This window comes from Rhinoraja longicauda, chromosome 14, assembly GCF_053455715.1.
Source record: "Rhinoraja longicauda isolate Sanriku21f chromosome 14, sRhiLon1.1, whole genome shotgun sequence".
Lineage (NCBI taxonomy): Eukaryota > Metazoa > Chordata > Chondrichthyes > Rajiformes > Arhynchobatidae > Rhinoraja > Rhinoraja longicauda.
The window spans coordinates 30,000,904-30,016,595 of NC_135966.1; the positions used below are offsets into that span (position 1 = coordinate 30,000,904).

The 15,692-nt window shown below is 35.9% G+C and overlaps 1 protein-coding gene across 8 annotated transcripts in view; it reads right to left on the reverse strand.

Annotated features, from left to right (window-relative positions):
• Positions 1-179: 179 nt before the first annotated feature.
• LOC144600162 (histone-lysine N-methyltransferase, H3 lysine-36 specific-like) overlaps positions 180-15,692 on the reverse strand; it is a 131,170-nt gene continuing 115,657 nt past the window's right edge. For all 8 annotated transcript variants that reach the window (XM_078411631.1, XM_078411629.1, XM_078411634.1 and 5 more), the window contains one exon: positions 180-14,368. In XM_078411631.1, coding sequence (XP_078267757.1) covers positions 14,103-14,368 — 266 coding nt within the window. In that variant the 3' untranslated portion in view covers positions 180-14,102. The remainder of the gene's footprint in view (positions 14,369-15,692) is intronic.

Genomic DNA, 15,692 nt, shown 5'->3' on the forward strand with positions numbered 1-15,692 from the left:
AGAATTAGAAGTTTAAATGTTGTTTTAGATTGAAGTCTAAGGTAGTTAGGGAAATTCATAAACCAGATAGAGAAACTATTCTCATTGGAGAATTTAGGACGAAGGAATATAGACAGGTTAAATTAAACCTTTCAGGAGTGTGGTGAGGAAATACTAGTACATATAAAGGCTGGTAAAAAATTGAAGTTTGTCAAAATGACTCTTGATGTTAAGTTAACAACCAAATTTAAGCATAAAATGGATTATTTTTAATCAAAGGTAATAAAGGAGACGAGTGAAAGGTGGTTACAGTATATGGCATAGCAACGTGATCTAACAGAATGGCAAATAGAGCAGGAGCTAGAATGTCCGTTCCTATTTTTATCTATGAAAACTGAACACAAGCATATCCCTTTAAAATAGTGACATCTTAATTCAAATAATGTCAATTACCCTCCAAATTACTTTATATTTACCATTCACCACCTCCGGATAAAAACAAAATATGGTTTGTAGCGTATGGGAGCTGTATTAAGAAGTGTTAGGATGGAGTTTTGTGAAGAGGTACTTTCAGATGATTATAATATCAGAGAAAAGGTAGCACTAACAATTAATCTTGTAGTTTATGCTTTCATTGTTGGTTCTAACAACAGTGTGAAAAATTAGATTGTGGAAAGATATATAGCAAACAGCAACAAATTTGAGAAATTTCGGTAAATGTAACTTTTATTCTCTGACTGCATTTTCACCATGTACAAATACAGAAGATCTACGTTATTTTGGTTGATTCACAGGATAGCCTTGACCATGAACAGTTATTTGACCACTGAACATCCCTCACTATGGAACATGATTTGGTTTAATGTACTTTTGTTAGACATCAAAATGAAAAGAAAACGGTTTGTCAAGAGAAATCTGTTGACCTTTAAAACAGGCCTAAAAGGAGATTGTAAAATTTGACTACAGAGCCATACTGTCACAATAAAGCAACAATTAAACGTATACGGAGCTTTGATTATTGTACAGCCAAAACAATGGAGTAAGTTGTGCAGACAATATAGCTCAAAAGACACTGCAATCCAAGAAACAGTAGTTGGAGTTGTGAAGTGACCTTTTCAGTCCACTGTCTTCAACTCTAAGTCCAGTATTATTTGTTTTTTAATCAATGGCCTGTTATAACAACATGAGCTGTTGATCTATAGACAATGCTACATTTTGGTTCATTAAATAATGCATTTTAATAATTTCCTCAAGCCTCTCCTATCCTAAATTCCCAATAATTCCAGGTGCAATGGAAGTGAATCACACAATAGTCTAATAAAGATGTTTGCTCAAGGGATTGTACTTTATTAAAGATCAACATGGAAACAGGCCCTTCGGTCCATCGAATCCACACTGACCATCAATCACCTGCTCACACTAGTTCTGTGTGGTCCCACTTTTGCACCACCCCCTGCATACGAGGGGCAATTTACAGAGGCCAATTAACCTACAAACTCACATCTTTGGGATGTGGGGGAAACTGGAGCACCCAGAGGAAACCCATGCGGTCACATGGAGAACATGCAAACGCCATACACAGGACCCAGAGACAGGATTGAACCTGGGTCTTTGGCGCTGTGAGACACCAGCTCCACCACTGTTCTGCTGAACTATATTAGTTTTCCATTACAATATATTCAACTGGCTAAAGAAATTATAATAATCACATCCAAAATATTAAATTGAGTGGCAATTTAAATTTGAATTGACTACCAATATTCCCAACCATCATTATGCAATCCTTTAATGGTGCTAAGAATACCACAAGTGTTCTTACATGTGTTAAAGTAATGCTTTAAAACCTTCAGACAGCCAAGGAGACACATTTCAGAGCAGTAATGAGCAGCGGTTGCATCAGTTCTAGTCAGAGGCATGAAATTTAGAAATTTCTTCCATAAAGTTGAAGAGATTTGAATGAACAAATTCCAGTATTACTGCCCAGCTACTCCCAATTATAAATAATCTTGTTATAACAGTTAGCAAATACTTTAAAATATTTTATCTTCCCATGTCATCATTTTTCAAGTCACTGAATTATACCTTTTGAAAGATAATCTGCAGTGCATAAATTACTATTAAATACTGATCTATCATAGGTAGTGATGCAATTTATTCTTGTTCACAACTTTTGAAATAAGCAGAATGACATGCCCAAAACGAAAACCATTTCTACTTCAACTCCACATAATGGTAGATAATCGAGTAAATGCAGATTTTTTTCTTTAGGTTTAGTGGTGATATTTGTTTTGACGCGAAACTATGCCTGCTAACTAGACTTTGATAACTTGCCTATTCTTAAAAGCATATATTTTATATATATCCAAACACACACACACACACAATACATTTATAAGCATACATAGTTTGTAATGGGCAGTGATCAGAGCAAGGGCACTGGTAATTTCCCTTCCAAGTCTAACTGTTTTCTTATTTTTAAACAGTGAAGTTTCAGCATCAACAAAATATATAAATTAGGATGAATAACTGGGCAAAACATTCTACCATATTTTGATGAGTCAAAAGAACAAGAGCAAATATAAACTGCACTTAATTCAGTGATAAGTAACTAATAATACAGTATGAATCAGTAAATGTCCATGGTTTTATAAAATATCACATTCCTATTCCAAAATAGTTTCTGCAAATCATCTAAAGTAATATAATTTAATACGATTTATTACTTTACATATATTCAATCCTAGACCAGTTCAGGGGATAGAGAGAATTCTTTACTGCATTTTTTACCCCAAATTAATGTACTATATATTTTTCACCTTTCTGAATGTCCTTAGAGGCAAAATATGCATTTCATATGCATGCATTTCATAATCAAACCGGCAAAGCTCAAAATTTGGCTTCAGGTAGTTGACTACCTTAGGCAGAGATCATGCCCATACTTAGTCTGGACTCAGTGGAATTAGTTGAAACATCTTGAAGTTTCACATTAGTAAATAGATGATAAGTTAGCCTCATCCTAGACATAGTGTAAGAAAATAACTGCAGATGCTGGTACAAATCGAAGGTATTTATTCACAAAATGCTGGAGTAACTCAGCAGGTCAGGCAGCATCTCAGGAGAGAATGAATGAGTGATGTTTTGGGTCGAGACCCTTCTTCAGACTGATCAATCATCCTAGACATATATCAACAATTGGAAACCAGTCAGCAGAGCTCTGGACGTGAAACACAAGTTATTCCTTTCATTTGATCAAGAGCATTTAGGAGATGGCAATATATCTCAGTAGCTTGTACCAGTGTGAAACCACACAACTCAAGAAACAGCTGCAGTACCAACGGTATTGCAAATTTTTGTTGGCTGAAGCTGCCATTTAATTTTTTTATCTTTAAGTCCTGCACAACAGTGAAATACTATAGTAATGTAGATATTTTTGATGCAATATTTCCATTTGAAATAGAGGTAAATATTTTTGATGTAATAAACTAATATCCTTTAAATTACAGTAGATATAAAACAATGCTAAACTAAGTATTAGGGAAGTTGTTAGAGAGGATTCTTTGGGATAGGATTTATTCATTTGGGGTTGAATGGGTTAATTGGGAATAGTCAGCATGGCTGTGTAGGTGGCAGGTTGTGATTTTCTGAGGTGACAAATGTAATTAATGAGGGTAGGGTGGTGGATGTCTACATGGATTTTAGTGAGGCATTTGATAAAGTTCCCCATGGTAAGCTGACCCAAAAGAATAAGATATACAGGATTAACAGTGACTTGGCTGTATGGATTCATAACTGACTTACTGATAGAAGACATGAGATTGTGGTGGAAGGACACTATTCAGGCTGGAGCTCTGTGACCAGTGGAGTTCCACAGGGATTTGTGCTGGGATCTGTGTTATTTGTGATTTTATATATATATATATATATATATATATATATATATATGTGTGTAACCAAGATTGCTGGAGGAAGGCTATCCAAGTAAATATATCGGGATATAGATCAGCTACAGAAATAGACCGAGAAATGGGAGGTGGGGTTTAATCTGGGCAAGTGTCAAAGTGTTGCACTTTGGGAGTTTGAATGCTAGGGAAAAATATACAATTAATGACAAGACCCTTAACAGCATTGTACAATGGGATCTTCGGGTCCAAGTCCATAAATCATTTCAAGTGGCAACACAAGTAAATTGTGGTAAAGCATATAATGTGCTTGCCTTCAATAGTTGAGGTTGAGGCATTGAGTACGTCAGTTAGTCATGATGCAGCTTTATAGGACTTTGGTTAGGCGGTATTTAGAGTATTGTGTGTAGTTCTGGTCGCCCCAATACAGGAAGGATGTGGTCGCTCTGGAAGGGGTGCAGGGAAAGTTTACCAGAATGATGCCTGGATTTGTGGGTATCAGCTACAAGGAGAGTTTGGCCAGACTCAGTCTGTTTTTTCTTGAACACCAGAGGTTGAGAGGAGACAATGGAATCTTTTACCCAGATGGAAATATTAAATACTGGAGGGCATAGCTTTAAAGTGAGAGGGCAAGATTTTAAAAGAAATGTGCAAAGCAAGTTGTTTTTACACTGAGTGTATTGGGTCCCAGGAATGTCCTGCAGGTCTGGTGGTGGAGGCACATACTGGTATTTAAGAGACTTTTGGATATGCACATGGATATATAGGGAATGGGGAGGGGGATATGGATCATGCACAGGCAGAAAAGAGTTTGGCCTGGCATCATGTTCAACACAGACATTGTGGGCCAAAGGCTTTACTGTTCTATGTTTCATATTCTATTCGATGTTTTCATAAATATTGACCCATGTCAGTGCCATCTGATGGCGATCTATTTCAGGATGTCAATCTGCAAAGCTGAGTTTATTGTACTCTACAAAAGGCAGCATTGCAAGGTTAAACTGTTTATTTTAACAACAGAAAAGCCCAGTCATGTTAGTTAGACTTTTGTTTCTCTCCCTTACTCAAAACATTACTTTTAGAGTGTTTTGTGCTCAAGGTAGGAACATCTCTATTTTTCACAAATTGGAATGACCTAGCAGCATAGAATGTTATTAGAAGTGGCCCTGAACTATAGGCAGAGATCGGGCAGACTAGGAATGCAGGACACTGAAAGGTGATCTTATAGACATGTATAAAATCATGGGGGGAACAGATAGGGTGAATGTACAGTCTTTTTCACAGAATAGAATTGGCTTCCCAGGTTATGCCCTAGAGGGCACAGGTTTGAGCTGAGAGGGAATGATTTAATGGGAACCAGAGGGGCAACTTGGCACAGAGGGAAGTTGGTACATGGACAAGCTGCTAGATGAAGTAGTTTTAACATGTACAATAACACCATTTGAAAGATATTTAGATAAGTACATAGTTAGCAAAGGTTTAGAAGGATATTGGCGGGGCTGGACAAATTCGACTAGCTTGGATGGAACATCTTAATTGGCAAGAATGAGTTGGACCGCAGGACCTGTTTCCAGGCTGTATGACTATGACTATGTGCTTTACTCTCATACTAGTATACAGTTGTTTTAAGTCTTAGGTTGATATTAGTATGGAATATCACATATATATTTCTCTACTTCAAAATATCTAACATGCTTGCATGGGGTCTGGATAAGTATTTGTGAGAGAAAAAAATTTGGATTTATTCTGCCACTGTGGTAGAGGCCTAGTCTCAATTACGAAACAATTTGCGGAAAATGCATAGGGTTGGTATTCTGGAAGAATTCAAATTTATCAAATATTTGTTGTTAAAAAATGTTCTGGTAAATTCAATTGAATTCTGATTAATACAAATCTGTCCACTGTATAGACTTTAAATAACATCCCAAAACAATATTTAGAAATAAATATTTTTGATCTCTGTATACTCTATAAACTGAAACAATAAACTTTTTAATGTTTTTGTAAAACCTTTTTTTTTTATAAATACCTTTTCTATAACTGTATTCCGATATATATTTTTCCTCTACAACTGATCACAGCATCAACATTTTGATAAATTACATGAAGAAATCATTGTTCAATACCTGTTTAAAATTCGCTGTATCCCAATGAGCATACAATTGCTCTTATGTTCAAAATTGAAAGGAAATTTTATCGTGTGAACGTTGTTTTATTTTGATTTTGGAAGCCATACACAACTTTTCATTAGGATGCACTTCCAAGTGATGTAGGCAATGTTGGTAACGTCTTGATTTCTCTTAGTATTGACAAATAGGGCAGGAAGGGCCTAAATTTGTATTCCATTTAACGGTCATCTAAAATTGATTCAGTGTACTGAAGTAAAATAAATTACTTTTATCCAAACAAAATTCACTTACAGGATTAGGAAATCTCAATGTACCTCTTTTCCCTGAGTTAGGGATGCAGCATTCTCATTTCTAATTATTATTTTGCAACTCCTATTGCAAATGGTTGCATAAAATATCAATTCAGAACAGAAGGGGGCTCCAGTGTAATACCTCGTTACATTACTAACATATTGGAATGTAATGGGAATGTAATAATTGAACTGATTATTGGATTAATAAGTGAATAATAATTTGCATAAATCATACGATTAATAAGAGGATGCTTAAAGAACAATGTCCAGTGAGGATGTTAGGAAAGAAAGTATGAATTTTAAAGCCTGAAAAATAGGTAATAACATGATCTACAGGATATGTAAAACTTAGAGAGTGGGATATCTCAACAGACTTGGTAATGAATTCCAAATTAGATAAAATGTGCTAGAAATGTGAAATGAAAATAACATTAACAGTTGCTTTGGCAGCATCTGAGAAGAAAAGAATGCACAGTAAATATTTCAGTTTGATTAATTTTTCAGCATATTTCTACATACTTCTTCTGACTTATGGCCAACTCTAGCTTAGTTCATAGGCAGCTACCCTGTACTTGCACAATGATCTTCCTCTACTCAATAGTCTAGTTAATCATACAATAAATTTCATGAAAGCCCTAACCCAATCACATCGTACACGTTTACATATGTCATATTTTTCTCTCTTGTCTATACTGGGTCTGTTGATTGTAACAATTGGAATGTTATAATTATAGAGTGGTTCCTTGCACTCGAGCAAATACATTTCATTCAGGGATGTAAATTCTGACTGCTGGAATCTACAACTCTGAATGAAATGTATTTGCTCTCGTGCAAGGAACCACTCTATAGTTATAACATTCTAACTGTTACAATCAACAGACAAGAGGGGAAATGTGACATATGTAAATGTTATACCTAATATATATATATCACTTTGTGAATATATGTAATCTTTAGCCAGCAAAAAGATTGTTTGGCAGAACTAGTAAAATCAAAGTACATAATGAAAAAAACCTTTCTTGGTCTAAGCATTGTTTACACGAGGATGCACAAGGATGCATCTAATTTACATGTGATTATTGTCATTAAGAAGAGCAGCAATAGCGCTTTTAAACTATGACCTTGTTGTAAAACTCCTCATCAAGAATCAGACAGCATGGATAAAGGCCCTTCGGCCCAACTCGTCCAAGATGCCCCACCTAAGATAATCCTGTTGTAAATAGATGCAGATTGCCTGCTTTGAACTAATGGGGATACCAATTGTTTATGCTCGTCTTTCTTGTAGATGGTTGCTATTCTTTTACTATTTACTGAAAAGTTCAAAGTAAAGCAGTCCACATATCTAACAAGGACACTCAAGGCATATTATTACAATGAACTTAGCTTTCAGTTTTCAAGGAGGCAAAACATGATTTAATTCTGTACAGTATATGTCCTCAGGATCAGGAGATATCTTAGATCATTCTAACTCATAATTCTATAACAAAATCAAGTGCACTTTCACCATAACAAAATTAATGTTGATATCAAAAATGCTTTAAAATAAACCTGGGACTTCCAATGTATGAACAGTAATTGTAAGTTCAGAATTTTTTCTCAAATGGCCAGACGTACAGGTATGTAGGTTAATTGGCTGGGTAAAGGTAAAAAGAAAATTGTCCCTAGTGGGTGTAAGATAGTGTTAATGTGCGGGGATCGCTGGGCGGCACGGACTTGGTGGGCCGAAAAGGCCTGTTTCCGGCTGTATATATGATATGATATGATATGATAACCAGAATCAAGATACTATTGTTAATCCAATTAAATGGTAGATCCATTATACTCATAATGTACTATACAATCTTGACAGGAATATCAGAGGGATTCTTGATGTCCACTGCTTAGTATTTGCTGCTGATGTCATGTGCTTCAGTGCTGCTATCGAGGACTCAAAAAAAGAAATGTTCTAATTATTGAAATGAACAAAACTATAAGAATGAAATAATGGCAACACAAGATTATCAATGATACCAATTATCATGTTGAAAAGCTACTTGGATCTCTGAAACAGCTATAGCAAGATGCATAATAAGCAGGTGCAACAGTGTGTGTCAAGCTTTTAGCAGAAATTTATGACCACAGGTCATGAAGAAATTTTGGGCGACGTCAAAGTATGAACTTATTTTTATTAAATACATCTACAGGTAGTTCTGCTCTAATATGTGTTCCTATCATGCAGATTGGATACAATGCCATGGATGAATTAGGGTATAATGTGTGTATTACATGAGTCAGATTGGTTATAATGAGATTTAGACCGGGAAGAAGAGAACTTAAAAGTTACTATGGAAATTGACAAGCAGAAATAAAGCTCCCCTGGGGTAAAAAACGTCTTGGAAAAAAAAGCTTTCCTTGTTTGTCCATCAATTTCACGCAGGCGGCCGCTGAAATTTAAAAGCAGTCACTTCTATTGACACTTATGTGCTATTAAACACAACATACAGAGAAGAAAAAACTGCTGGATGAATTCAGCAGATCAGGCAGCTTCTGTGGAAGGAAATTAACATACGACTTTTCAGAAGGTAGACACAACAAGATGGAGTGCATCTTTGGTTTAAACCAGCATCTGCAGATCCTTTCTACACATACGACTTTTCAGGTTGGGACCTTTCTTTAGTCTGATCATTTGTCCATTTTGTTCCCCAGATACTGCCTGACCCGGCAAGTTCCTTCAGCAGTTTGCTTTTTTTCCCCTCAAGATTCCAGCAACTGCAGTCTCTAGTGTGTACAGTATTATTGTTTGCAGTAACAATTAAACATATGGCTAATTAAAAAGACCTTTATTTTTAAACCACCTGTGGGGAAAATAAACTTTATTACTGTAAGTCTATAACCGTTAATCCACTTTTCCTGACAGTTGTTTTTATAAAGCTATTTTCTGCAAAGTGAGTGTTCTTAGGAACACAAATATTGCATTACAGCAGAACTACCTGTTGTTCAGAATGCTCATCATTCAGTATCAACAGTTGGTATGACCAACCTTCTGAGGGGTCATTGAACATGGTGAAACAATGAGATAAATTCATTAATAACTATCCGAATCAGCATTCTTTCTGAGTAGATTTACTAATTCGAACATAGTGTATACTGCAAGTACTTTCCTCAAAAGAAATAATTTTTTTGGCCTTGGATCATAGTCATGCAGCATGGAAACAGGCCCTTTGGTACAACTTCTGTGTGAAAAAGTTGCCCGTCAGGTTCCTATTAATTGATAGAGGGGAAAATCTTTCCCCTCTCACCTTAAACCTAAATCCTCTGGTTCTTAATTTCTGATTCTGGGTGAAAGACTCTGCATCTACCCTTCGTATTCCACTCATGATCTTATATACTTCTATAGCATTACCCCTCATCCTCCTGCACTCCAAGGGATAAAGTCTTAGCCTGCCCAACCTCTCCCCATTGCTCAGGTCCTCAAGCCCTGGCAACATCCTCATAAACCTTCTCTGCACTCTTTCCAGCTAAACAACACCTTTCCTGTAACAGGATGACCAAAACTGAACTCCAAATGTGGCCTTACAATGTCTTGTAATATAACATCCCAATTTGTACTCAATAACCTGACTGATGAAGACCTAGAAAATGCGGCAAAAGCTTTTTTTGCAAGTTTTTTTATCCAACAACGCAAACTGGTTTTCTCCTTTACTCTTCCCCAGCAGGTAATCTAGATACAAGTGACGAAGAAGCTAGACTCAGCAGGATATTCAACCAAAAGCAATGACAATGAACTTGACTCTCTCTTCACCAATAACCACTCCCAAACATCAACTCGAAGAATAGCCTAATGTCAATTAGGAATGGAAGGTCTAGTCAATGTTACCTCTCCTGAAGGGCAGCCATGAATAAAGTGCCCTACTGCTCTTCCAGATAAGATAATCTGAATAGGTAAACAGGAGAAATTACAGCTGCTCCTAGTTAGAAAATATTTCCTTTACAAATCTTTGCCTTAACAAAGGATTTTATTACTTTTTAATTGGTGCTTAACAGAAGCTTCACTTGATACAATGAAGGATAGGGGATGCATTTGGAGACTGTCTTTGAAACAGGTCTATAAAACCTATAATACATTCAAGTCTTTTTGTTCAGGGTCAATGTAAAGCGTGTCAATAAATAAGCCATATAAAACGAGGGAAGAAAAACAAGCATCTATTCTCTTCCATCTGGTGATAATGGCCATTCAATGAATGACTTCTATGTTTCAGTTTGAAAAAACAAGCAGTTTGCTTTTGAATTACTGCATCCTTAAAAGAGATTAATTAATGACTTATTTTCTCACCATCCGATGCAGCTGGTATCCCCTACAAAAATTAATGGCTTACTGTATCTCCCAATATTGACATTTTCATATAACAAAGGGTTTTTAGTAACCTAATCTATTCGTTAGCTGGTGTAGAGCAACAATGTTATATGCAAACATTGACTAGAGGAGAGGAATATCCCTGAAGAGTTTGAACTTTGAGACACCATTGGGAACACCAAGCCTTGGATTGTCCCGTTTGATAACTTGTTCATATGAGGAAGCTAGAATGGAGGAATCAAAGAGGAAAAAGAGTATCTTGAATATCAGGAACCACTGATGCTGCAGTATCCCCACATCTCTCTCACCTGTGTGGAAAGTACTCTGGAGCCCAGATTGATCTAACTACCAATTCCACACCCATCACAATATATCAGTGTCTTACTTAAGCAACATTACAGGAATCGCACTGTGATTATGATTTATCTTTACAAACTTGTAGTTAGCTGCTTGATAGTTTCAATTTACACAAGGATCATGATTAGCATCACATTTTGCCCATCTACTCTATGGATTACATCATGGAGGTGCAGTTTTCTCAAAGAGGAATTAGTAAAACAAAATGCTTTGCCCAAAGTTCTAGTATCTTGCTGTTGGCTGAGGAGTCTGGATCAAGGTGTGGTTGGCCCATTCATAATTAAGTAAAAATGACATCCAAAGCAGAAAACATAAAATAATACTTGAGAGAAACCTTTTAAACAACTCACCAGTAGTTTCAATTTCAGAACTAAAGTACATCTCTGACTTGAACTAGATGCAACATCTGGCACATTTAAATTCAAAATAATAATAATTTTCCAATTTCTTTAATGCAAAAGCATTTGCATCACTATTATTTAGTGCCTAATTCCACTATCCCCCAATGCCGATTAATACATCCAAGGCAAATGCAGAAAAGTTATTCAGATTATACACTGGACAATGCCAAACACTTGAAGCAAGCTTTTGTCTGGTAGAAAAATTAAGCTTATCTAAATTTCAAAACCATTCATTAATAACGTGCAATTATCTTGGAATATGTTTGCAGGTGGAAGAAATATGAATCACAATTACTGCTGCACTGAGGACTGAACAGTATAATTTACTGAAGCTGTAATAAAATCCTGAACATGTATCCATTAATAAATGAACCATTCTGCATTTGGGCTAATTTAAATACCATAGGAATCATTAATTATTGTTGTATTCATAAGGAAGTGGGTAGTTCGTGCTGAGGAATGTAACATTTTTTATTGGGAACACACAGTGATAATCTCCTGGTTAGGTACTGGAAGATGAGTTGCAGCTGTTGAATATCTAACAGTATGTTGCAGCTACAATCTCACTAGTATTTATTTCATCACAATAGCTTTTTTCCCCAATTTATTATCTTTTGGCCTCAAAAGTAACGGACAATTTGTGGTGAACAATGGCAAATAAGACAAGAGTACAAAATAAGAATATCCAAGCTCATTCCATGTAGGCTGTGTATGTTCAGCTGGCTTTCATCCTCCAGACCAGACAATATTCGAACCATAATTTTAAAGGCAGCTAATCCACTACATTACTCCAGTAGTTAACTTTAATTTACAGGGTTAGCATAAAATCTGACACGCAGAAAGGTTAAATCCCAGGAGGACTGCATCTCCAATGTACAGAGACTACACTTGCTCCTACGAATGAAAGTTTTGCAGTGTGAAATTAATGTTAGCATTCGTGCACACATTTTCTCATTCCTGAGAACGAGTCTCCTTGGGATGGCAGAAGTCTGAGAATAAACTTAAGATTTACAAAATGCTGCAAAATGTCAAAGACAAACTATTATTTTAAAAGGGCTTGTGATTTATGATCAAAAGATCAAATTGCACATCAGTTTCAAATAGAAAAGCATTAATAATTAATAGTCATGATGGCATTCAAGTTCACTTAAAAAAGTCTGCTGGACCAACAGAATGACCTTAACTCACAGGTGCTCCTAATGCCCAAATGTTAAATACCAAATTAGATGATAATCTTACTTTTGTTAAAGAGGTACTGGCAACTTGGTTTTGTATCTTACAATGTTGCTACATTCTTATAAAATTTGAACTTCTTCAAATACTGAAACATCTTAAACAGTTGGATTTTTAAAAATAATGCTGAAAAAACAAAATAAACAGGAATTAAGTCATAATATTAAAGAAAACATTTTAAAAAACAGATAGCAATGATAGTAACTTTTGAACTAATCATTTTAAACAGCTGACATCAAATTCTCCAGCTAAATAGTATTTACTTTCACCATCAACTTGCTAGTTTGACTCTAATAGGCTGAGATAACACATCTCAGTAAAATACATGAAACATTTATTGTGAAACTGGCAAAGAAATAAATAACACCTCAGCAAATAGGTTCTGCTATCACCAAGGATGTTGTTTTTGTCAGCATGTCGTAGCGCAGCTAATCTTCCCACTTAAAAAAATAATGTTTGCTTTAATATTTATTTTGCAAATGTATGTTTATCTCAGTGAGGACCAACACACCCAGAAAAATTGTTTTGTCTCATGTACAATGAGGTTTGGTATAGCCCAGGCTAAACTTAAAACAGTGTACTCAGCTCTACAGTTCCATCGGCAATAGGTTCTATTCAGTGAGCATTATGATGAATTAGTGATGGATTCAGATACAATTTAAATTTGGATCTGGATTGGTACGCTCATCAATTCTGCATGACATGATATACATCTTTGTTTCCAGTATTGAAGCTAGTTTCATGATCAGTTTCCAAAGTAGAGGGTAATGCTCCAAACTTTTATTCTCTACAAGTCATAGGGAAATTAATTCTTTCTAAATGGATTGGATTTAAAATTGGATTCTTGGAGTGAAATAAAAATGCCCCTTAGCATTGTACCACCACTTCCCAGGCAATTATCTTGAGTGACAAATAATGATGTTCATTTATCAATTTAAATGAAGTGTTACTATTATGTCAAAGTTGAACAAGTGCGAGGACAAAGCAGATTTAATCAATGAATTGAAGTTACTATTCCACAAGATGCATTGATTACAACACATGGCAACTACTCCGTTCAGTGATCACCTACTTCTAGGAATGGAACTAGACTGAGCATACAATGCCAAAAACATGCTAGATGAATTTACTGATCCTATGTTAAGTGAGCATTATACCACGATACATTAAAAGGCTACACATAACTAGGTTCACTGGGTTCAAAAAATAACTGGCCTTGCTGTAGTTTTAACCAAAATTCTTGCATGATCTGACCATGCCTCTTATGTCCCAGGTATAAATCCAAGTATAATTGTTCTGAGGATATTGGGAAAATGAGCATGTGGTTCAAGTTTACATCTGTCCAAGTTCATTTAACAGTACAAGTAACCAATAGCTATTGGAATTATGCACCTTGCACCTGTCAACCAAGTTGACTCCACCCATTTGTGCATCCATGCACACTCCTTTCAGAGGAACACCATAAATTGGCACTCCATTCACCGAATATGCATGGAATCTGATGACTGCAAGGTCTGTAATACACGGCTGTTAGGTGGTGGCATAATCTCTCTAATTTCTCCTGGTTCCAAAGGAACTGGGCCACATGGATCATGTTCATTACAGCTAAGTCGGCCATCTAGTTTGGAGATGAAGAGCGCTCCGTCCCTATGATCCGTGCAGAAAGAACTGGGGCACAGCTCACAGAAAGAGACTGCCTCTTTCCCACACACGTCACACTGATGCCATGGACATTCCCATTTACCTAATAACAAAACAACAGGAAAAGTGATCAGAAATTTTCCATGTGCAGGAAATGTTCTCAATATAATGTGTATCAACAATCATTATACAAATCAAAATTGCTTTATTTCTCTTTTTCTCACAAAAAGATTCAAGGACGATCTGTATACCTGGCAGTGAAAGTGATAAGCTTAATGATTAATGACACAAAAAAAATCAGAAAAATCATGTACTGCATTACTCAATTTTCAAAAATGAAAACATTAACTACCATATCCAAACTAAAATTATTGTTCCTGAGAAAACTAGATAAGTCAGATATATCTTGAGCCAAGGAATCTATTTAAATGAATTGTGCACCAAACAGAGCTGAAAATAGGAATTTGAACTTGCTGGCTTTTAGAAGGCCAAATGTAAACTACATAACCAGGACCAGGAGGCTGACAGAACTGAGCTCTTAATTCAGCAACGTAATTTGTGACGGAATTAAAATGTAAATTTGATGAAAGCCCACCAGACTACTGATGTCAGGGCACTTGAGCCTAAATAGCAACTATAGTGAGGTATTTATGTAATTTGACTTAAAGGAGTTGAACATCTAAATGTAAACCATCTGTATCACAGTTATTAATGTTTTTTCTTCTTTGCATTTATAATTAAATAAATATGTTTACAAAGATTAAGCGGGTATTAGTGTAGTTCCATGTCTTGATCTGGATCTAACGGGATAAAGAATGACAAAATCAAGCCAGAAGAAGGAAAAGTGTGAAAATAAGGTGGTTAGCATTTTTAGAGTAAACCATTTTGCCTAAATAATTTAAAAAATCTATAATGTTAGAAAGCAGAAAAGTCAGAGATAGGAAAGAGAAGAGACAGCCTAAAGAGAAATGTGTCTAATAAGGTGGCTAATGTTTTGTCTCTATTTAAGAAGGGTTGCAAGGAAAAGCCTGGAGACTAGACTATACCAGTTGCTCCTTGGATTGGACTATCCACAGACTGTTTTAAAAAAACTCTCTTAAATACACCTAAAAAAATCTGTCGTCTAAGTCTTTTGTACTTATTAAATCCCAGTCAATATTTGGGAAGTTAAAGTCATCTACTATGATAACACTGTTGTTTTTGTATTTTTCCATAGTTAGTCTACATATCTGATCCTCTACCTCCCACTAGCTATTGGTCCATAGTATAATCTCATTGACTCCACCTTTCTTATTTTTGAACCATATTGCTTCAGTGGACAAACCCTGCAGTATGTCCTCCGAGTGCTGCCATGACATTCTTAGTGGAGTAACTCCACCATCTCTTTCATCTCCCTCCCTATCACATCTGAAATGTCAAAACCCTGG